This window comes from Podarcis vaucheri, assembly GCF_965113315.1.
Source record: "Podarcis vaucheri genome assembly, chromosome: 3".
Lineage (NCBI taxonomy): Eukaryota > Metazoa > Chordata > Lepidosauria > Squamata > Lacertidae > Podarcis > Podarcis vaucheri.
In genome coordinates this window covers 30,532,789-30,556,541 of record NC_138761.1, presented here as the reverse complement: position 1 = coordinate 30,556,541, position 23,753 = coordinate 30,532,789, and the positions used below count along the sequence as shown (strand labels likewise).

At 43.6% G+C, this 23,753-nt stretch overlaps 1 protein-coding gene across 1 annotated transcript in view; it reads right to left on the bottom strand.

Annotated features, from left to right (window-relative positions):
* Positions 1-4,369: 4,369 nt before the first annotated feature.
* TGFB2 (transforming growth factor beta 2) overlaps positions 4,370-23,753 on the bottom strand; it is an 81,846-nt gene continuing 62,462 nt past the window's right edge. The window contains exons 3-7 of the mRNA XM_082217791.1: positions 12,277-12,409; positions 12,051-12,161; positions 10,126-10,300; positions 7,295-7,448; positions 4,370-5,229 (exon numbers count right to left, since the gene is read on the bottom strand). Coding sequence (XP_082073917.1) covers positions 5,071-5,229; positions 7,295-7,448; positions 10,126-10,300; positions 12,051-12,161; positions 12,277-12,409 — 732 coding nt within the window. The 3' untranslated portion in view covers positions 4,370-5,070. The remainder of the gene's footprint in view (positions 5,230-7,294; positions 7,449-10,125; positions 10,301-12,050; positions 12,162-12,276; positions 12,410-23,753) is intronic.

Sequence of the window (23,753 nt, the reverse complement as noted above, 5' to 3'; positions counted from 1 at the left end):
TGAAGAGCTTCCACATCAGCCTCTGTGGCTGCCAACTCGCAGCGTTGATTCTGAGCATTTACACATTATTTGGTTGAACCATGAGGAAAGCAGCTTTCAAAACATCACAGCCGGCATGGAGTGCAACGTTTCTCGAGCCATTTTTTGGCAGTCTCCACACAAGAGCTGTAACATTTGATCCAAAGCTTATGAGCCTCCGGAGAACGAGAGTGTGGCCATTATTCTGGAAAACTTGTTTCAGTTTCCAGTCATTCTTATTGCAACAACATCCCTCTTCACAAGAACTACCCACACATTGAATCAATGTGCGAGTGGAGTCATGCCAAGCGACTCCTCCCCGATTTCCTGGTGCTCATGCTGTGCTAGGGATGCCAAGAGCAGTCAAGTCAGCATGCAGGATACTGGGGGCAGGGCTGGTTGGTGTGGCTTCAGCATGCGAACATGGCTTCAACGTGTGAGTGGTTCTTGGGAAGAGGACTTATTTGTACCTCTGTTTCAGTGTTTCATGAACCGATTCAGCATGTATCAAGATTTGGCCCAGTGCAAATAATCCTCTATTGTGAGAAAGTTAAAGAGTATGGCTAATGTACCGGCTTAATATATCACACAAGTAAAACCCAACCAAATCTCTATTTCTAAATAAAATATATGGAAGTCCTATTTCTGGACTGTTTTCTTAGAGGGAAATGACATCTTCATTTCATTATCATATTCCTATAGACACTAATGCAGAACCATTCAAATCATTAATGTACAGTGGTACCTCGGGTTACATACGCTTCAGGTTACAGACTCCGCTAACCCAGAAATAGTACCTCGGGTTAAGAACTTTGCTTCAGGATGAGAACAGAAATCGTGCTCCGGCGGCGCAGTGGCAGCGGGAGGCCCCATTAGCTAAAGTGGTGCTTCAGGTTAAGAACAGTTTCAGGTTAAGAACGGACCTCCGGAACGAATTAAGTATGTAACCAGAGGTACCACTGTAATAGCGAATGTCTGAAAGTTGGTTGATGTTGACAAAGCCTAAAAAAGGAATGTAGTTTTATTCATGTCTTTTAAGAGGTAAGTTCCATTTTGTTCAATTGGGCTTACTCCCAAGTAAGTACAGACTAGACACACTAACCTGAGAGTGAGCCTAACTGAATGCAGTGCGACTTTTTCTGAGTAAACATGCAAAGGATTGTACTGTGAAGATAGATTTTGGACACTGACTGAATCTATTTGGAATGGTCAGAAATCACATATGAAAGCCAACATTTGTTCATATGTCTTCCTAAAAGTAGGAACGGAATGCATTTGATAAAAGCAAATGTACTACTTTCAAAATAGTATAAAATAATTTGAACAAAAAGGAGCTTTTGTGTGGTTGCTTTTGCACTTTAATGAAGAAAAAGAGAAAGGCGTTATCAGGGGAAGCAATGAATAAATTATGTAAGACAAAATAAAAATGCACAGATGGAAGGCCTGATCCTATAAATCATTTGAGAAACTGGTCATTTGCGGACAACAACTTTGAAAACAAATGTTCATCATCTCCAGATAAGATAGGCAAAGCTGAACAATAATAACCCTGGGTTCAAATAACTGTCCTACAGGTACGATTTTGTCCTTTTGCAGGGACAGAGTCTGTAGCCCTCAAGGTGGCTGTCAAAATGTAATCTGTGTAGCTTTGGGGAAAAGCACTTTAGCAGTTTGGCACTTAGGTCAGATAAAAAACAGTTAAGGCCGTGTTCCCACTGTGGCTGTGTAGGCCCAACCAACCACAGTGGGACTTACTCCCAAGTAAACATATGTAGGATTGCACTACTGGTTACAGTTTAAACAAACTGAATGTTATTTACCAAAATTCAGAGTTAAAATGATGTGATTTTAGTATGGATCATTTTAATAGCATACAACCATACAACTAATGATCCCTGTGGCTGAATTTATTTGCCTCATTGTGAACCCCCATATGCATGGCTTGTGTTCCCCTCAAACTCAAACCTTCCTGAAAGTATGAATCAAACCGCAATCTTGAAACATAACACACCCTTGACTGTATCAATTTAAAGGGACTATTGTGATTTTTTAAACACACCCTGGATTATTTAGGACTAAATACTTGGGCATGTGATGCGCGAACCTAGCTAGGCTGCATGTGCAGGGAAGCAGGTTTGGGCTATGTGGGGAAGTGTGAGCACAACTGTGCGGTACAAATGCCATTCCCCCATTTGAACCAGCTGCAAACCTTTTCTTTTAAAACAAACCTGAAATCTTCCCAGGCAAGCTAGATGCTTCTCCTTCCCCATCTAGCAGCTAAGTTGGCCACTTAAAGGTAAAGGGACCTCTGGCCATTAGGTCCAGTCGCAGATGACTCTGGGGTTGCTGCGCTCATCTCGCTTTATTGGCCGAGGGAGCTGGCCAGCATGACTAAGCCGCTTCTGGCGAACCAGAGCAGCGCACGGAAACGCCGTTTACCTTCCTGCCGGAGTGGTACCTATTTATCTACTTGCACTTTGACGTGCTTTCGAACTGCTAGGTTGGCAGGAGCTGTTACCGCGCAACTGGACCTCACCCTGTCGCAGGGATTCGAACCGCTGACCTTCTGATCAGCAAGTCCTAGGCTTTGTGGTTTAACCCACACATCACAAAAAAAGACAAGACATTTGCATGGACTTTGCATGTGTTAATTTATGTCGCGATGCATATTTTGGAAATAATTTCTAATTTAAATAGACATGCAATACATATCGCCAATGTGTAGAACCCTGCACTCAGCTGCTAACAGTTACTGGGCATCTTTATGGCCCTGAGTCTTCCTTCCTGTATTTATCTTTAAGCCAAGCTTGGCCTGGACAAGTGCAACAGAGGACTCCTTCAAACAGAAGCCTATTCCAGCAGCCCTTCAAATACAGGACTGTCTGGGACTGCAAAACAGAATGCTTTTTCCTCCCAGGAGCTCAAGGCGGCACACATGCCGGTTATATCCTTGCAACCACCCTGTGAGGAAGGCTAGGCTGAGAAAAGGCGACTAGCGCAAGGTCACCCAGTGGGTGCTACAGCAGAGCCAAGATCCAAACCCCTGCGCCTGCTATATATCAGAATGGGGGTGTAGCGTGTGACTTTCCTCTTTTCATTTTGACTGCGGCTGAACTGACTTCGATACCCCGTTACCAATCCCCCTACGTGGAAGAAGTGAGGCTGCACGTGTAAGTGGCCTTTCCCCTGCATATTGCTGATGCATATACATGGTCTCATGCGGACCCCCAGCACCACCGCAGCGCTAATCTGAAGTGGCAGGATGTGCCCTTTGACAAACTATGGGTGACTACAACTTGATCAGGCCAAGGAATGGCTTATACAAGCAGATCAATGATAAGTCCAGAGGTGCAGAAATCTTTACTTCTGTGTTGTCCTTGCCATCTGGGGAAAAAAACAGAAAGTTGCCTTCTGCTCCAGCACCCAAACAGAGATTTTAAACTTCAGCATTTTGAAGCCTCCCATTTTCAAATGTATGACTAGGGGGTGGGGATGGGAGTTTGCCTTGCCTTTTGTTTGCTTTGCTTTTACTGTACCTTATTTTCTTCTTCTGAAACAGAACGAAATTGGAGTCAGGTAGCTTATATCGTCAGGATGAAAAACAACATACAAAGCTCATGTATAGCAAATATTACAAAACATGTATTTGTAGTGCAAGTTGGGGGGGGGACAAAAAAATCAGGGGCTTCACTCATACTGGCCAGCTAGAGGGAAACACACAATTCCAAGTGATCAACAAGAGCCCCTAAGTTCAAACTCTTCAGAGTTGACAGAATTAACAGAGTACAAAAATATGTTGAAAATTTACACGTTACACATAAAGTACTTAATTTTTTAATAGTTTACAATAGAGATCTACAGATATGTTTCCAATTAAGCTGGCTTCTTACTACCCACCTATTGTAATACTATAGGTACGGTTACATATACAAAACAAAACAAAAAAACAAAAGAAAATCCCGCGCGCACACAAATAAAACAGACAAACAATCCCAATGCAATAGCTATACAGCAACGTATTAGGGTCTGAAGATTAGACCAGTACATGTTAAATATTTCACTGGTTTACTAAACTGACGGTTTAGTTCATTTACAGTCACTGGTGGTGGTATGTTTACATGTTTAAAAGAATCTTAATAGACTTGTCTTTGAGACTGAAACAAAAATGTCCTTTATTGTTAAGGTTTTCAGTATAAAAACAAATGGTGCGAGGCTTTGCATAGGCTCTCGGCAAGAAAAACAACGGTGTATGTGTCTTTTTCTTTTTAAGGCAGATTTCCTGAAAAATAGCGAACGACTGTTTTAACTGAGCTAAACAAATCATGGTTTGCAGGATTTATTTTTTTAAAAAAATCTCTTTTTTTGAGCTCAGGTTTCTAAGGAGTGAAACCAGGTTTCTTGCAGTTTATTTGGTCTGCTCGTTTTTTGTTTGTTTTTTGCTCCCTCGTTCCCCCCACCCCTCCCCAATGGTAATGACATGCTCCCTCATTTGATCATATAACACAAAAATAAATAATGCGCTGTTAATTCCTAAGAACTACAGGGAATGGGTAGAGCATCTATGGCATAACACGGAGGTCAAGTAAGCCACGGAACAGATACAGCAACTCCACTGAATGGGATATTTTTCCTGTTTTTTTCCTTTCACATAAGAACTCTATCAAATTCTTCCAGTGTTTATTTTTTTAAAAGGTTTTTTTTTTCATTTTCTTTTCTTTCTTGTTAGTATTTTTTTTTTGCTTTTCTTTTTTTTAAAAAAAGAAAATTCCTTCTTGTCTATCTCACTAACCAAGTAGTTGAAATGTAGGATAAGGCCTTCACGGTTTTTGCTTCAGATGATGGTGTGTGGTTTTTTTTTTTTTTTTGAAAACAAAACGCAAAACAATGAAACAAACTCTCAAACGATTTGGACTAGTACCACTTTTTTTCTCCTTTGTTTTTTTTTTTTTAAATCACTGCTTGACCCTATGTGTTCTTTACATTTCTTCTTCTTATGTTTTGTTTTCTTCCTTTCTTTTCCAATGCACTTGCTGTGCTGCTTCAGAATATCCCTTAGCTGCATTTGCAAGACTTTACGATCATGTTAGAAAGTTGTTCGATTTTGGGCGTTTTTCCAATGTAATACAAGATGGTGAGGGGCTCCAAATCTTGGGATACACAGCATGGAGATGCAGAGGCTTCTGGGTTGATAGTGTTATACAAGCTGAGAACCTGGAAAGAGAGGAAAGAGAGATGAAGGCATTTCCTCCAGATGCTCAGCAACACATTTCATAGGTTCCATGGATTTCAGCTTTGTTTTGCAAACGTGAAGAACTGGGACGCTGGATCAGACCAAAGGCTTATCAGCTCAGGATCCTGTTTCCATAGTGGACCGTAATTAATTGATTCACATTCATTCATAGTGGACAACCACTATGCTTCTGGGAAGACCACAGGCAAGACACGGGACCAACTGACCTCTCCTATAGCTGCCATCCAACAGCTTTTAATGTAATAATAATAATAATAATAATAATAATAATAATAATAATAATAATTTATTTATACCCCACCCATCTGGCTGGGTTTCCACAGCCACTCTGGGCGGCTTCCAACAAAGTATTAAAATACAGTGGCCTGTTAAACATTAAAAGCTTCCCTAAACGGGGCTGCCTTCAGATGTCTTCTAAAAGTCTGGTAGTTGTTCTTCTCTTTGACATCTGGTGGGAGGGCGTTCCACAGGGCGGGTGCCACTATCGAGAAGGTCCTCTGCCTGGTTCCCTGTAACTTGGCTTCTCTCAGTGAGGGAACCGCCAGAAGGCCCTCGGCACTGGACCTCAGTGTCTGGGTAGAACGATGGGGGTAGAGACGCTCCTTCAGGTATACTGGGCCAAGGCCATTTAGGGTCAGCACCAACACTTTGAATTGTGCTTGGAAAAGAGTAGTATACTAAAAGCAGCATATAGCCACTGTGACGCGTAGCCACTGAGAGTTCTAACCTCCATTAACAGTGAATTCCACAATCACGTATACCGTCTTTCAGTTTAGAAAGGGGAGCAGTTCAGGGACAGAGCATGTGCTCTGCAGAAGGTGCTAGGTTCCATCACCCAGAGGTATCTGGCCATAAAAGGTTCCCCACTCTGAGATAGATGGACCAATGGTCTGACTCTGGATGAGGCAGCGTCCTGTGAGGATTTTGATCTCTTGAAACCTGGGCTTACAGTGAATTAAGACTGTTTCCATTTAAAAAGGAGACTAGGATGGCACTGGAATAGGATGGAGAGGTGGCACTGGGACAGAGCAGAGGAAAAATGGCAAGGGGGTTATAGGTTATAGGTGTAGAATTGGGGGCAGAGGAATTATAAAGGGCAGACGGAGAGCCACCCTTCCCAACCTTTCCTTAGCTCTTCAAATAAGCAGGCGCTGCCCCAAATCTTTCAAGCTTTCTCTCTGCAACCAAGAGAAGCTGGCTTTTGTGTTAGCGACGAAAGCCAGGATTTTCAGGATGCCAAAGTGTGTGCCAGACCCTAGATTCTGTGCTGGGTTTTCACAAGCCAGCACATGGAACACACCCAATCCTGATCACAGCCGCCCAGGAGAATTCCTTTCCCTAGAACAGGCCTGCGCAACATAGAAGTCCCATGTGTTGTGCAGGCCTGCCCTAGAATGACTTCCATGGGTGGAGTCAGTGCATTAGGGCTGTGTGGAAGATCAAAACCTGGCCTACAGAAGGGCCTAAACTGATTTTAGAACAGGATAGGCCCAGGAAACTGTTGCCGCTACTCCTCAGACATCTGCTTCCGCAGGGAGAAAGCACTGAGGTTGGAATGAAATCGCCCTGGCCCTGCTTGGGCACTGACTGTTTTAGGGCATGGATGGGGAACCGGTGGCCCTCCAGATGTTCCCAGACTCTAATTCCCATAATCCCTGGCCACGTGATGGGAGATGGAGGATATTCTGCCAGAGAGTGTGCTGTGCAACTGGTCTTAAAAATACAAGGTGTTAAGGCAGACCTGTTTGAAATATGTTCAGTTGGTGTGCAGACTAGACATGTTGCACCAGTTATTTTTAAAAGACTTTGGCAGCGCCAAATTTTATTGTATTGGAAATGTATTGTGTCAATAATACACTAGTATAACGCACTAGCTGTCAGGGGTTTTTTGCAGGGGGAGGACAAAGAAAAACTTATTTTTGTTATCAAAAATCCTGCTTTTCTGCACCCACCCCCACCCAATATATTGTTAATATTCTATCAGGAAACAAATCTAACCCCCACCCCGCAAAGGAAGAGACTTACTCTACTATGCTGAGTATCTGAGCTCCATAAATAAGGACAAGCTCCTGCACAGAAATTTGCATGGTATCCTTTAGGTTCATGTATCCATTTCCATCCCAGATCTCTCTTGAAGTCAATATAAAATGGGCGCAGGCAGCAGTTGTCTTGCACGTTCCTGAAAATGCAATTGCAGACAAGCATATTATTACAGTCACAGCCACCCAAACTGGGCTGGGGAGCAAGAAGCTGAGCTCAATGCAACTCTAAACAGAGATTCTTTGTAAGCCCTATGCAGTGCTCCATCAAACTTGGGTGGATGCTTTCGTTGAGATTCCTGCATTGCAGGAGGTTAGATCACACGACCCTTGGGATCCCTTCCAACTTTACAATACTATGATTCTCAAAATGGATGCTTTTTTCTGAATTAGGGGTACACTTCATTTTTAGATCGAGAAACATTTACTTTCAAAATAGTAAGAAACATACAATGTAGCGCTCTCCAGATCTTGTTGGACCAAGCCTGTCCAGTGGTCAGGGATGATGGGAGATAGAGTCCAACAACATCTGAGGGTGCCATGTTTGCTATCCCTGCGGTAGCAGTAATAACCCCCTTGCATATTTTAAACACTTTTATTAGTATCTGTTAACAAATATTTTATATTGTCCAGTATAAGTCACTTCTAGGTCTTCTGTTGGGAAAGTGGTATATAAATTTTGTTAATGAAATAGATAAAAGCATGAGAAAAGGGAGCACGTTGGCCATCCCTGTAACTTCCAGTTGGCTACCTGTTCAGTAAATGTGAGAAAAGGCCCCCGCAGAACTCCTACATGAAACCAGAGGGCTGGGAGAGGACTCTGGACCAACCAGGATCCTCTCCTTGGTCGAATGAGTTCTATATGCGTATTTCGATATGCAAGTAGGGTCCTTTTCACATGGGCCATGGCTGATGGAAGTATCACTGGCCCCCACAGCTAGCCTGTGGTGACTCCACGGCTTTCTCATGCCCACTTTTAATACATGAGGCAGTTCATCTGAAACTTGCCCAATGGTGTTTCTGCATGAGTCATTCCTCTGGGTACATCTCCAACAACAGTTGATTCCAATCTATCTCGCTGCCAGGGATGTTGAGGCAATCTCATGGCAATTGAAACAGGAGCAGAAATGGCCAACGTCTGCTTATTTGTCTGGGCCAGTAATCAATCCAGCGATTAATTATTTGCATAATTAATTCCATAAAGTCCCACCACAGCAGGCAAAGAGATGACTTTACATCAGAAACTGAACTGCAGGAGAACAGAAACAGGGCTGTGTGCGATGAACATGGGTCGGAACGGAAATCAATGCCTTCTAAAATCCCTACTCTTTCCATCAGGGGTGAATGGATGATTCAAACAAACGCAATACAGAAACGTGACAGCATTATTCATCTCCAATGGAGGCTGATCGGTGGAGAGCAAGACTAGAACAGCAAATCATTCAGCGATACAGTGGGCAGCCTGCTCTGCGGAGGGAATTACAGGAGACTTTCATTTTTTTTATTCACTTAAGTTTTAGGGGCACACCAGGGGGTTCTCTCTTGGCATACTGCAGCGCCTTCCTGTGCACTATATTAAAAAAGAAAATCTCACAAACTCAATGGGACTTTCTCCTAAGCATAGGATGTGGGCTAGCTTAACTTGTTTCCCATGACACCAGAACTCAGGGAACGATGGTTTATTTAACTTATGGTTAGTGACAACACATCAGGTTCAAACTGTTGTTCCAGTTCCTGGGCTATAAGAGCAAACCAGGAGTAGAAGAGAGATAGAAATGTATATGCAAGCCCAAAGCTCATCACAGGTTATTCCATATTGCCAGGAAATACTGTTTCCTGCTACAGTGGAACTTCAGTTTCCGAGTGTCTCAGAAGCTGAACGATTTGGAACCCGAACACTGAAAACCTGGAAGTAATTGTTTCCATTTTTGAATGTGCTTCGGAAGTCGTACAGCTTCTGCTACGTGTCTTTTGATTTTTTCAATGGATTTTACTGACCATCCATTGATTCTCGGTTTTCGAACGTTTCAGAAGGTGAACAATCTTCCGGAACGGATTACGTTCAAAGACTGAGGTTCCACTGTACATCTAAACTTGGCCACAATGTGCATGGGTTTTTTGTTTTCTGCGGGGGGTGGGGTAGTGCGAAGTAAATGTGGTCCTTTCATTGCAACTAAGGCCAGTAGGAGATAAAGGAATTTACTGGGAAGAAAATTCGAATTTTGTTACATTAAATCAGTTGTAAAGATACTATAAGAACTCAGGTGTTCAACTACTGCTCTTTCTTCATACCTAGCAAGAGGCATTTTAAAAAAATAGAATCAGGGAATTATGGGGCTGTATTTATATTCTGCATTTATTTATATTTATTTGAATTATGGTGCTGGAGGAGACTCTTGAGAGTCCCATGGACTGCAAGAAGATCAAACCTATCCATTCTTAAGGAAATCAGCCCTGAGTGCTCACTGGAAGGACAGATCCTGAAGCTGAGGCTCCAATACTTTGGCCACCTCATGAGAAGAGAAGACTCCCTGGAAAAGACCCTGATGTTGGGAAAGATGGAGGGCACAAGGAGAAGGGGACGACAGAGGACGAGATGGTTGGATAGTGTTCTCGAAGCTACCAGCATGAGTTTGACCAAACTGAGGGAGGCAGTGGAAGACAGAAGTGCCTGGCGTGCTCTGGTCCATGGGGTCACGAAGAGTTGGACACGACTAAACAACTAAACAACAACAACAAATTTATATTCTATGAATGTTAACCTATTTCTACGCATGCAGGCAGACAGGCAGAGACAACGCCTCAATCCATAATTACCTAAAACAATAGGCAGCATCTAGAGCACGCTTCCTCCGCCGACTGGACTGTTGCGACTCAACTCTGTAGGAGGGCAATAACATTAGCAGAAGATGTGGGGTCTTCCCACTGTTTTTTTTCCTACTGGGCTTTAAAGATTTCTCACCACTGGGATATGTGTAGTAGTCATCAATACCTTTAAAAAATACATTTTGGTAATAAATATTGTGCTGCTCTTCTGGAACAAATTATATAAACCAACTTTTAACAAGAAACTCGAACCACAGAAAGAAAAAAATCAGAGGGCACTGGCATTGGGTGGGAGCATTTATTGCATGCTGATATGCATATGTAGATTTCATAGGAAGTTCTCATTATGTTGATTGCTGTGGCTCCTTTGAGACAATCTTCCAAACCTTTGTTCGGGAAGTTCTATAGCACTGCCTTCCTTCATCACACACCAACACTCATCTTTATTTTACTATAGTATGACATCTGGGTTGTAGAAACTACGGTTAATGCTGAGCCCCAAACCATGATTTGAAATGTGTTTGTAAACCATGCTTTGAGGGTCAGCACTAATCATGGTTCGGCATAGGATATCATGGAAAAATTATGGTTAGAATAACCCAGAAATGGAAGTTGGAACTGGTGTACAACAGAAGATGGAGGCTGTGTTCCTAATCTGTCAAGCTGTGGTTTGGAGAAGTATCCAAACTGAACATGTATTCTGCCCTCAATCAGGTAAAATAAAATAAAATGCAATTTCAGCACATAACAATGCCAGGAGATGAACTATATCATAAACTTCATCTGCATTCATGATTAGTCATTTAGTCAGTTGTAATACAATATATTAAAGTTTTTTTCTTTCACAGTTATTTCAGTACAACATACATTTAGATATTTATTTAACTCAAATATTAACTCTACGCTTCTGATACACTCTACTAATCTAAGCTAAAAATGCTGTGCAGTCCAATCCTAAGCATGCTTACTTAGAATCAAGTCCCACTGAGCACAATAGGACTTATACCCTAATATGTATGCTTAGGACTGCAGTCTAAAGGCTGAAAACAAAAGTCTGACTCATTGATTTGTATGGGGTTAGATTGCACTAGAAGATAACAGGAAATAAATTTTGACAGAATACTGAAAACCACCCAGGTATCATCACTAAAGGAAAAACAACAACCCAATCTCTGTACACAAACACACACTCAACCTTCCAGATCCCATTACTGTATTTGAGTAAATTAAATTAAATTAAATTAAATTACCGTAAATTAAACTACAAGCAAAAGCAGCAAACTCGGGGGGTGAGGGTTTGATATAAGATGGACAATGGAATGGGGACCCTTCACCTTCTTTCTCAGGCAATTTAAATTATCACTGAATTTGATTCCTCTCAATTTTGTTGTAATTTTCTGTTAAATCAATTTATGGGTTCCTTTATTGTTGCAAGATGGATTTTTAATTCCAATGTATTCCGACCTAAAACACTCTTGTGGATTGCAGTTTTTTTAAAAAAAAAATATATCCACAAATGTTTCCTTTGTTCTCATTTGCTAGTACTCAATAACCATGACCCACTTGCTCCCACTTGATTCAGTTGACGAATCCACTTGGATTTGGGTGTGGAGCCAGTCAGGGTTTTGCATCCCGCTTATGGGGAATCCCAGTTATCATCCAAACAATATTTGGCTTCAATAAACTTTGGTGTTACCATAAGCATTCCCTCTTAGCTACACTAGAGAAATGTGGTGAGCTTTCTTTCAGGAAGGAGACCAAGATCACTCTTTCTACACACACGAAGACACACACGCACAAAATAAACACACACAGCTCAATCTTTTCAATGAACTGGGTTTTTGTATTTTCCATGTACTGTAAAAACTCCTCTTACTTATCACATAACATTTTTAATTTTTATGGTTTGTCATTACCTGCAAATCTTGCCTCTAGCTCTTCACTTTTATTTGGGATGATATAATTATTTGAAGGCACGAATGTGCAACATGGACAGTGTAAACTTATCTTAAATCCAAGATTCCTGTCTGCAAAACACAAGGGGAGGAAGAGGAAATTGCCTTTAGATCCAGTGCAGACCTAAAACTATTTAGATTTAGCACAGGCAGGCTCTAAATGATCAAAGGCTTAGGATATGGTCACCTCGGTGGTGGAGCCACTCGTGTACTGCATCAGTTACGTCGAAAGATAGCCACTCGCCTTCAGCTCTGGTTTTAACTACCTTGCTATCAATGTAGCGCTGCATAGGTGATGTTAGATCTTTGGTTTTCAGAACCTGCAAACGAGAAAAGACAAGATGCATTCTGTTGGTTATGGGCTTTCAAGATTTCACTGAGAAGAAAAACTAGCTCAAAACTAGTTCAAAACAAGATGGCAATGGTACAGAATACTACAGAAAATAATTGCTGTACCCAACAGGTTACAAACAATCACATACAGCAGATATGAATATAAATATATAGCATGAAATTGGATTCCAACATTCAGCCTGCAAATTTTGATGTTGCAACCAGACCTGGTGTCATCCTGCTTTTCATCTGGGCTGCTGCGTATGTTCCTGTGTTGCAAATGAATATGGCAGGATGGTTAGGGTTTTAAAGATCAGAGTAGCTTTAACTCATGGCTCCAAGATTCTTTGCTCATCCCAGAGCTGTTTCCCTCCTGGCTCGATCTCTCTGCGCATTACAAAGAGGTAACAGAACTGAGATCCAGGCTTTCAAAGCCAGAAGTTACTACAAACCACAGCAAAGTGAGTTAGAATTTCATCATTGCCGGGACACTGGAGGAAAATAAAAGCACATTTCGAACCCAGACTACATCCTCTTTTACTTGTGTTGACCTGCTTTACGTATTTCTGATATAACCCAGGGTGTGTTAGCTTTTCAAAAAAGCATATAAAATTCTCCATAGGATAACGTGATTCAAAAAGATCTTGGAAAATAAAAATGCTAGCCTTGCTTTCACTGATTTATTTACTAGCAGAATGTCCATCATTAAGACATGACCTGCTTAGCTTTAACAGTGTACCAGCATCTGTGCCCAGACACCATTTTCCACTGCCCAGAGCCAGATTTAGTGGCAGGTGCCCCAGGTGACTGCCAAGGTGCCAGGCTTGCAATGCACAGGGCTTGGGAAATGCCTTTCATGGGCTAGATGCTCCCCTGTCCAGTGATCAGCTAAGGCAAATAGTACTAACAGTTTGAACCATGGTTCATTCATTTACATACCATCTTTTTCTCCAAGGAACTCAAGGCATACATGGTTCCCCACCTTCTCATTTAATCCCTACAACAAGCCTGTGAAGTAGGCCAGGTTGCGAGGAAGTGACTAGCCCAAGGTCACCAAGTGGCGATTTAGATCCTAGTCTCCCAAACCTAGACAGCATCCTAAAAAGCAGACATCACCTTGCCAACAAAGGTTCATATAGCTAAAGCTATGGTTTTCCCAGTAGTGATGTATGGAAGTGAGAGCTGGACCATAAAGAAGGCTGATCGCCAAAGAATGGATGCTTTTGAATTATGGTGCTGGAGGAGACTCTTGAGAGTCCCATGGACTGCAAGATCAAACCTCTCCATTCTGAAGGGAATCAGCCCTGAGTGCTCACCGGAAGGACAGATCGTGAAGCTGAGGCTCCAATACTTTGGCCACCTCATGAGAAGAGAAGACTCCCTGGAAAAGACCCTGATGTTGGGAAAGATGGAGGGCACAAGGAGAAGGGGACGACAGAGGACGAGATGGTTGGACAGTGTTCTCGAATCTACCAGCATGAGTTTGACCAAACTGTGGGAGGCAGTGGAAGACAGAAGTGCCTGGCGTGCTCTGGTCCATGGGGTCACAAAGAGTCGGATACGACTAAACGACTAAACAACAACAACTCCCAAACCGTAGCTAGCCATTACAGCACACTGATGGGAAAGAGACAAAGTGAGTCGGGGTCTCTAACTTTCTTTTTTAAAAAAATTAACCACACTTTCGTGTGCTGTCCAAACCCTAATTTTAACCGTGGCTTGTTAAAACAAGCCAATTTCAAACCACAGTTTGTTGGATTCAGGCAAAATGAAATCTAAAAAGGAAGGAAGACCTTCCCACCTCTGCCTCATGACTGCATTGGAAGAGGAGGTGGGGAACAGAACACACCAAGCCAAGGCCCACAGCTGCTCGCTCTTGTCAAGATAAACCGTGGTTTGTTGTGACATCCCAACTTGCCCAGTGCTTTTGCTTGTAAAACTGGCAATCCTTACCTGCGCTGCCAGTGTCGCATTGACATGTTTTAACTTGCAGGGGAAAGTGCAACATCCATGCATGCAAATTTACTGTCTTATGTGGCAAGGGAAGTATAATGAGCTACAACTGCAATACCAAAATAAGATACAGTGGTATCTTGGGTTACAGACGCTTCAGGTTACAGACTCTGCTAACCCAGAAATAGTACCTCGGGTTAAGAACTTTGCTTCAGGGTGAGAACAGAAATCGCGCAGCGGCGGCACGGCGGCAGCAGGAGGCCCCATTAGCTAAAGTGGTACCTCAGGTTAAGAACAGTTTCAGCTTAAGAACGGACCTCCAGAACGAATTAAATTCTTAACCCAAGGTACCACTGTACTTTAAAGCTGAACAAAGGAAGGGCGACAAACTGGTGCTGCGCCAAGTACCTATGTGGGCAAAGCTGGGTTAGATCAGTTCCATCTAGATCTCAGTAATACATGCCAAGTTGCCTCCTTCATCTACAATCAAAAGGTGGATGCGTGAGACTTCATTGTGAACCAATAGAAGACTAGCAGGCCAGATAGCACAGCAGCCATTCCACAAGGTACCTGCCTAATGGGATGGCCTGTAGGCATCTGAGTCTCCCCACATAGCGTCCCCACCTTAGTGCCCCCTACCCACAAGCGCCATTATGGGTACCACCACCCCTCCCTCTGTCTCACACCCAAAGTACAAAATGATGACCTCATGCAAACCTCCAAAACCTATTCTGTAGAAGAAGAGGAGGAGGAGGAGGACTTTGGACTTGATATCCCGCCTTTCACTCCCCTTAAGGAATCTCAAAGCGGCTAACAATCTCCTTTCCCTTCCTCCCCCACCAAAATCACTCTGTGAGGTGAGTGAGGCTGAGAGACTTCAGAGAAGTGTGACTAGCCCAAGGTGATGCTTACTTGGTTATATAACTGACTACAGTGGTACCTCGGGTTACATACGCTTCAGGTTACATACGCTTCAGGTTACAGACTCCGCTAACCCAGAAATAGTGCTTCAGGTTAAGAACTGTGCTTCAGGATAAGAACAGAAATCGTGCTCTGGCGGCGCGGTGGCAGCAGGAGGCCCCATTAGCTAAAATGGCGCTTCAGGTTAAGAACAGTTTCAAGTTAAGAATGGACCTCTGGAACGAATTAAGTACTTAACCCGAGGTACCACTGTATTTGTGAGCAGTGTATGATGAGAATACAGAGATCGACTGTACATTCTTTAAGGTCACCAACGTGAGCAAAAATGCCCTTCTGAACCCAGCGCCATCGATAAACAGACATGAATGCAACTTTAAACTACAAGTTGACTTCTAAGTTACATCGGCCACACCATAAACACATAAACAGATTTTATACGCACAGGGGTGGGGAAAACGTGTTCAAAACGAAATTGGTAAATTTAACTTGCTAGTATCTTCATCTACCATCTTAATTGCTAAAGGCTGGTCCATGCCACACCCGCATTGCGGTGGCTGGAGCACTGGACTATGATGGGAGCAGATCCCGGTTCAGCTGCCCCCTCAGCCCTGAAGCCCATTGGATGACCTTGGGCCAGTCTCTATCTCTCAGCCTAACCTGCCTCAGAAGGTTAGAATCATGGAAGTGTTGAGTTGGAAGGGACCATCTAGTGCAACCCCCATGCAATGCAGGAATCCTTTGTCCAACGTGGGACATGAACCATGACCCTGAGATCAAGAGTCTCATGCTCCACCACCCAAACTATCCCAGCTGTTGTGAAGATAAAGCGGGGGTGGGAGAGAACCATTTATGTTTCATGGAAGGAAGGGGGGAAACTTGAGTTTTCAGCTCTGGTGTCAACTAATCCTATGTGTTTGCTTCTCTCTTCTGGGAAAGTGACTCAGGTTGTCCATCGCTTACTGCAAAGCCGCTCCAGCACATTTTGCACAGACGTCATTCAACCGGGGTTCAAGCAGGCCTTTTTAGGCAAGCAGGCTTACCTGCCAAACCCTCCACGTCCTGCTCTTCTGTCGGCCAGCCTTGCGTAATGGTGTGCGATTGCAAAGGGGAATGGCATTGCAGCCACGGAAGCCAACAGGGGTCTTTCCCTTGGCTTCAACGAGGTTTGGATCTGGCAATAATTGAGAGCAGAATGTGGTCCTTATAAACTATTGTACGAGGTGCAGAGTTCTTGCCAAAATACAAAAGGTACATATGACTTGCCAAATGTTTTAAAGCCTATAGTTCTGTGATCCGCTTCCTGAGAAATTGCCAAGCACGTTCATCATGCAAGTTTGCAAATAAAGAGTACATGCTGCAGACACAGACCAAACCCAATTACGGCTTGGGTGGGTGTAGCAGCCACATTAGTTCACACAGTCACAACAGGGTTGCTTCCATCCTCTGCACCCATGTTGAACAATAGTAAAAATCAGACATGTTTTTAAAAATTGAATGTTACTAGCCCTCATGACTGTGAGAAATAGTTTTCAATGTGTGCAGGGATCTGTTGACAAACTACAATGGGCTGGTGGGTTTCCTGTCCCCATCCACAGCTCGTTTCTTTCTTTGGGTGCCCCATCTTTTCACTGCCAGCTCTTAATGCTGACTGTTATGAACAATACACCTCCTATCTGCAAGGGTAACACCGCGTATACAGAACTGCTCTGTGTCAGTCTTTTTCCTGGAGCGGACAGTCTGATCAAAGAGCCACATTTGCCAACAACATCCCATTTTCATTGCTGGCTACAACACTACACTGTCTAATTTAAGCCTACGTTGGAAATGATTACTCTCAATATTGCCAGAGAGTGTGTTTAAGGAGCAGGTATATGGAAAGTGTGGAGAGCAATAAAGAATGAGGACGGTTTGCAACTGCAAGGCTGTATCCTTACATATGACAACTACCTGTGTAGCAGAAAATGTAGGAAGTGGTACTTCAACAACCATAGCACAACAGTAACACAATCATATGGGCTGCTCATACATTACCAGGCCAAGTTCAAGGTCAAATCTTGGGTCCAGGACATCATAAGGCCTGTTTGGTGCCTTATATCCCTGCCTGATCACTGAGATATTCAGGGGAGTCACTGTTAGTAGTCTCTCGTGGGTCAGATGCACGGCTCGCATCCACCAGAAACTGTGTATTCAGATTTGTGGGCCTAATTCTCTGGATTTCTCTCCCGGCTGAGATCACACAGGTCTGTAGGTCAGTGCTTTCCAAACTTTTCAAGCTGGTGACACTTTTTGGACAGGCATCATTTTGCAACACAGTAATTCAGTTTTGCAACATTTCATGACACAGTAATTCAGTTTTACTAGCAAACCGGAAGTGAAACGAACCCTTTCCAGCCCCAGGAGGAGTGCGGGGAGCATTTGTGCGGCATACCTACACACTGCAGCTGACATACTAACGTGTTGCGCAACACACAGTTTGAAAAGCTCTACCGTAGGTGCTAGTTCCTGGGGGCTGAGGCACTTTGGGCCCCACATTGTTCAGAGGGCTTTTGGTTCCACCTCCTGCCTCCATGCATGATATCAGGACCCCCTCAGTCATCCTGAGAAGCTGGTGCCTCTGGACAGGTCCCCTTCCTTTTGAACACCAGGTGTCTGATGAAGACTTTTAAAGATTTCAACAGGCATTTGAAGTAAGCTTTCCTGGTTTAACAGTACATTTTAACATATTTTATCATTTGCATCTTTTTTGTATCTTCATTGTACACCGTTTAGAAACAGTAGAACCTTGACTTACCACCGCCCCTACTCATGAACAATTCGACTCGTGACCGCAGCAAACCTGGAAGTAAATACCGGGTTTGCCGCGATTCGCACACGTGCAGAAGCAGCTTCTGCCATCTGCACATGCTCAGAAGCGGCTGCCACCGTCTGCACACGGGCAGAACGGCGCTTCTACCAGCGACCCGGATCGACTCACAAACGGACCTCCGGAATGGATTCTGTACATGAGTAGAGGTTCCACTGTACTGTATAAATTTGCTGAAACTGATCAAATAAATACCACATGACATCAGTGTTCTTCCATGTGGACTAGGTTATTTCTCACTAACCTCCATAATCTGGTACCACCAACAAGTGGAGATCCATGCAAAACATTTTCCTTAATCATGTCGCAGGATAATCTCATGGTAATGGAATGAGTTATCGATTGTGGGAATACATTGCAAAGAAGTCACTAACCATCTGGCTTTGGCGTAGGCAATATTATGCCCTCCAGATGTTGTTGCTGGACCCCAACTCCCATCATCCTTTGCCTGCATGGCCCATGGTCAGGGATGATGGGAGATGTAGTTCAGTAACATCTGGAGGCCACCACATTGGTTGGCTGCTACCTCTGATCTAGCTAGCGGAGCAAAATAACGTCTACAAAGCTGGGAAGGCGTCCCAACAACTCACCCTTGTTTCTGTCTTCTTCACTTTACAGTTCAGCACAAAGCGGTCTCAGTACCGTCAAGCAAAAAACAGACAAACAAAGTTTCTCCCCAGGAAAATGCCGAAATGCTCGGTGCAATTTCCTGAAGTTGAGGGAGATGTCGAGATTGTCAGGAACGAAGATGTCATGCAAAGCAAAACAAATAAACCTCGGCAAAAAAAGGCACGAGCATTTAGCTGTAGCTCGCCTGAGGCGTGGTAGGTTTTATTAAAACATCAAGCCATAGAAGGCAAAGCCACTAAACCAGAGCAAGCCCTCTTTTTTGTTTTGTTTGACACACCTCTTCCAATATTTGGAGGTCAGCATTCAGTGCCATCGCATCCCAACATGAGAATTAATAAATAAACTAGGGTGATAATTTGATGCTAGATTTTATGCCCAATATAAAGCCTGGTGTGGAATGGCTCTTGCACAATCCTGTCTTGGCTCTCCTCTAAGTCACATACATTTGCTGCAGGAAGACTGAATGAAGCCAAGAGACAGAGCTTAGTCATCAGCATTTTGGTGACAAACAAGTGAGGCTACACAAGAGGAATCCTGCGGACAGCTGCAAAGTCTCACAGCTGCATTAACACCAATATCTTAAGGAGCAATGGTAGCAAACACTTAAGATGATCAATGGGTGCAACCAGCAATCTGGATTTCTAGACAGATGTCAATAAGCAAGGCCCCCGTATAGCCTGTCTAATTTCAGCTGGTAACTTACTCCAGAGGGCTTACTGTTCAGCAGCCTGCGTCTTCTCTGCCTCTTGGCTGCCCTCCTCTCCAGCCTGCACTTCTGCCTCTGATTCTGGATTGCCCTTTGCCACAGCCTCTTCCTGCTCACTAAACCCTGTTACTTCTTCAGATTCTGACCACTCATCGTCGACCCATCACTGATCCCCTGGCTCTGAGCCTTCTTCTTTGTGGGTTCCCCAGCTGGTGCCCCCCACCAGTGGCTGGCACTGTTGTCTAAACCACTGAGCCTCTTGGGCTTGCTGATCGGAAGGTTGGCGGTTTGAATCCCCACCACGGGGTGAGCTCCCATTGCTCTGTCCCAGCTCCTACCAACCTAGCAGTTGAAAGCACACCAGTGCAAGTAGATAAACAAGTATCACTGCGGCAGGAAGGTAAATGGTGTTTCTGTGCGCTCTGGTTTCCGTCATGGCGTCCTGCTGTGGTTTAGTCATGCTGGCCACATGACCAGGAAAGCTGTCTGTGGACAAACGCTGGCTCCCTCAGCCTGAAAGCCAAGATGAGTGCCGCAATCCCATAGTTGCCTTTGACTGGACTTAACTGTCCAGGGGTCTTTTACCTTTACCTTTTACCTCTCACTACTGAATCCAGCCAGTCCATTCCCTGCTAGTGCAGGGGAGAATCCAAAAAAAGATGGCCCCCACCCACTTCCAGCATGAAGTGGTACAGTCCATTCTACAACACCCACCCACCAAACTATTCCACCTTATTCTGCTCTTTGTGGAGCCCATCATGCAACCATGCTCCTCCTGTGCGATCTTTTCCCATCTTTATTTCAGCAGGATCTGAAGGAACCGTACTGGTGATCCGAAACCCACACCAGTGTAACTGAGAGCAGAAAAATGCCTTAAACCTTTTGCCTCCTCAAGTCCTTCCTTGTAATATAATGTCCCCCCTGGGGTCCGAGCTGCCGCTGGAAGCCCAGTGCAGCTCAATGTGTGTCCCCCTCTCCTCCTCCTTCCCTGTATCATTGCATTCCTCCCTTCCAGCAGCCTATCAGGTACCTAAGCAGGCTAAAGCCGCAGATAACAGTAGTAATAAAACCCAGAATTTCAGCTCCATTCCTCATGATGCTTTATGATGTGTTACCAAAACATGGCACTGTTTCCATAGGAAGTCATTTGAACACGTTATTGTTTTATAGTCTGTAGCTAATAAACTGCCATAAAAACAATCTCGCTGCAACCACTCCAAACAACGGATAGGATTTGTGCCCTGCTCTGCTTCCTCCCTCCACTGCCCCCCCCCCACCGCTTGTCCTACTCTGCCAGGGGTGCCTTTTCAGGATGCCTATTCATAAAAAGAAAAATGGGAGCAGCGGTTTATTTCTAAATACAGAAGCACCTTAATAAAATAAAGATGTGGTGAAGGCTACCAAAGGGGCCGCCAAGTCGACGGGTTCAAAGACATTCCCACAACATTCAAATTTTTATCTGATCAAATTCCAATAAATCCCGCATTTGGCATCAATCTTTCAAAACATAGCAAGAGACACTGGTGGATGCTTGAGCTTGTTTGTTTAATCATTTTATTTCCCTCCCCCTTCCCCCTGTTAAAGGACTTTTATCCGTCTTATATTACCTAAAGTCTTGGTCTTTTGTTAGAACTTATGTTGAGGACAGTGTCTTATGTTGTTGTTTAGTCGTTTAGTCGTGTCCGACTCTTCGTGACCCCATGGACCAGAGCACGCCAGGCACTCCTGTCTTCCACTGCCTCCTACAGTTTGGTCAAACTCATGCTGGTAGCTTCGAGAACACTGTCCAACCACCTCATCCTCTGTCGTCCCCTTCTCCTTGTGCCCTCAATCTTTCCCAACATCAGGGTCTTTTCCAGAGAGTCTTCTCTTCTCACGAGGTGGCCAAAGTATTGGAGCCTCAGCTTCAGAATCTGTCCTTCCAGTGAGAACTTAGGGCTGATTTCCTTCAGAATGGAGAGGTTTGAGCTTTCTAGCAGTCCACGGGACTCTCAAGAGTCTCCTCCAGCACCATAATTCAAAAGCATCAATTCTTCAGCGATCAGCCTTCTTTATGGTCCAGCTCTCACTTCCATACAACACTACTGGGAAAACCATGGCTTTAACTATATGGTAAGCTCCCATTAATGGGAAGAGACAAACCCAGGAAGGCTCTTTAATATGTTTCGGTTTTCATAGGACCCTTTACTATTATGAGGGACAGGGGAATTCTGTCTGGATGGAGGATAGGACTCGAACCAATGGCTTCACGTTACAAGAAAGAACTAAACATCCAGAATAACTTTCCGTCAGTAAGAGCTATTCGACAGTGGAATGGATCTCTTCGGGTGGTTGTGGACTCTCCTTCAGTGGAGGTTTTTAAGCAGAGCTTGGGTGGCCACCCATCTGTCTTGGATGCTTCAGCTGATTCCTGCATCACTGAGGCTGGACTAGATGACCCTTGGGTCCTTTCTATGATTCCTTAACAACAATGCTATGTAGCTCTGAGGCTAGAATGACATATTGGGACTGAAATTTGGCTGCCAACAAAACAGTCTCCTGCTAAATCTGCTTCATTGGCTGATGACTGTGAAACACATTGGCGATGATGTCATAGCAGTGCATGATGATGTCATGGCAGGCATGTTTCTTGAGACACATTCTCCTATATCATCCATCCCGGGCCCTTGTCTCACTATTAAGCTTGTCCCACTGGGTTGTGACATGTGCAACAGCTTCCTCTGTTGTGGGTCCCTACCTATGGAACACCCTATTGCCAAAAGAGCAGACTACAGACCCTGGTGGATTGCCACCATCAAGGGAAAACATTCCTATTCTACCAGGCATAAACCAGCGAGGCTGCCTTTTGTTTTTAGTAATGTTAGGATGCTCTGGGGTGTTTCTTTTTATTAGTTTTAAGGGGTGTGCATAATAAAATTGCAAATAATACACAGCTAAAGTCCACAAAAACTATTAGAAAACCAAATAGGCATAAAATCATCATCATTAAAACAATTAACATTAAAACAAAAATAAAATTGGTAAAATGTTAAGAATGAATACAGGTAACTAATTCATATGTCTGGGTAGGCTTAAAAAAGGTTTCAGGTGCTGACACAGTCTAAAGACTGATTCCTTGAAAATGTGGAATGAACATTATTTGGCACTTGTAAAAGGGCAAGTTCCTCAGGCTGAAATTGGTTGAGAAGGCACGTCTTTATATACCAATACTCAACTTGGCCCTGTAACAAAACAGCAGCCCGTGCAGATCTTTGAACAAAGGTGTAATATGCTGACAGAATCTTATTCCTGTCAGCAATTGGGCTGCAGCATTCAGCATTAACTGCAATTTTAATGATAGTTTTAACTGGTGTGTGTGTGTGTGTGTGTGTGTGTGTAATGATGTTTATTTTATGATATTCTGGAAACTGCCCTGAGATCATTATAAAAGTGGTGAAGGGTGGTCTACAACTCTAGATAAGGAATAAATAATATAAATGACTAAACATTACTGGAGGGAAAAGGAGGCATAGCCACTGTTTTTGGTGACTGTCATAACATCTCGTTGCAGCCTGATGATGTATGTACAGTAGTCAATGGGACTGTACACAAACGGTCCCTATTTGGAAGAACTAGTAATCACACATCCGCATTCTAGGATTACTTTCCATCCATGGAATTGCCGCTTCTCCAGCCTCAAATAAATGTGGAAGTGGTAAAATAAATCATCTGAGCACATTTATCACAGGCCGAGATGGCAACTGCAAGTGGCTTTTTGCAGACAGTAAACCAGTATTAGAGTCCATGAATAAACCATGAGATGATCTCTTTCTTGATCACTTCCATATTCAGTTCAGGCTATGATCGTATTGACTGAAACGTTTGCTAATTGCTAACACTTGTCATTACTGCGAGTCACTCAACACTTTGTTGGAAAAGTGGAATGCAAATTTTAAATCAAGTTTTATTATATCAAACTAAAAAGTCACTGACTCTTTCACACACACCAGGGGCTGTGCCCCTGCTTTCTTTGCTTGCCAACCCTGCCAATCCGGAGAAACCCCCTAACTCCCCAAAGCCACCCCCCAGCTTACCAAAGTCACCCCCTGTCCTCACCCCTCCCCAAAGCCAAGATAACCCAATATGTTTTCTTGTCTGAAACAAAAAAATATAAATGGTATCTCATATGGTGGTGAATTATAACAACACAGAATATAATCAACAATCTGTAGTCTGAAGCCTGGCAACCATGTGGTAAAGGAAACAGAAAACACAAGCA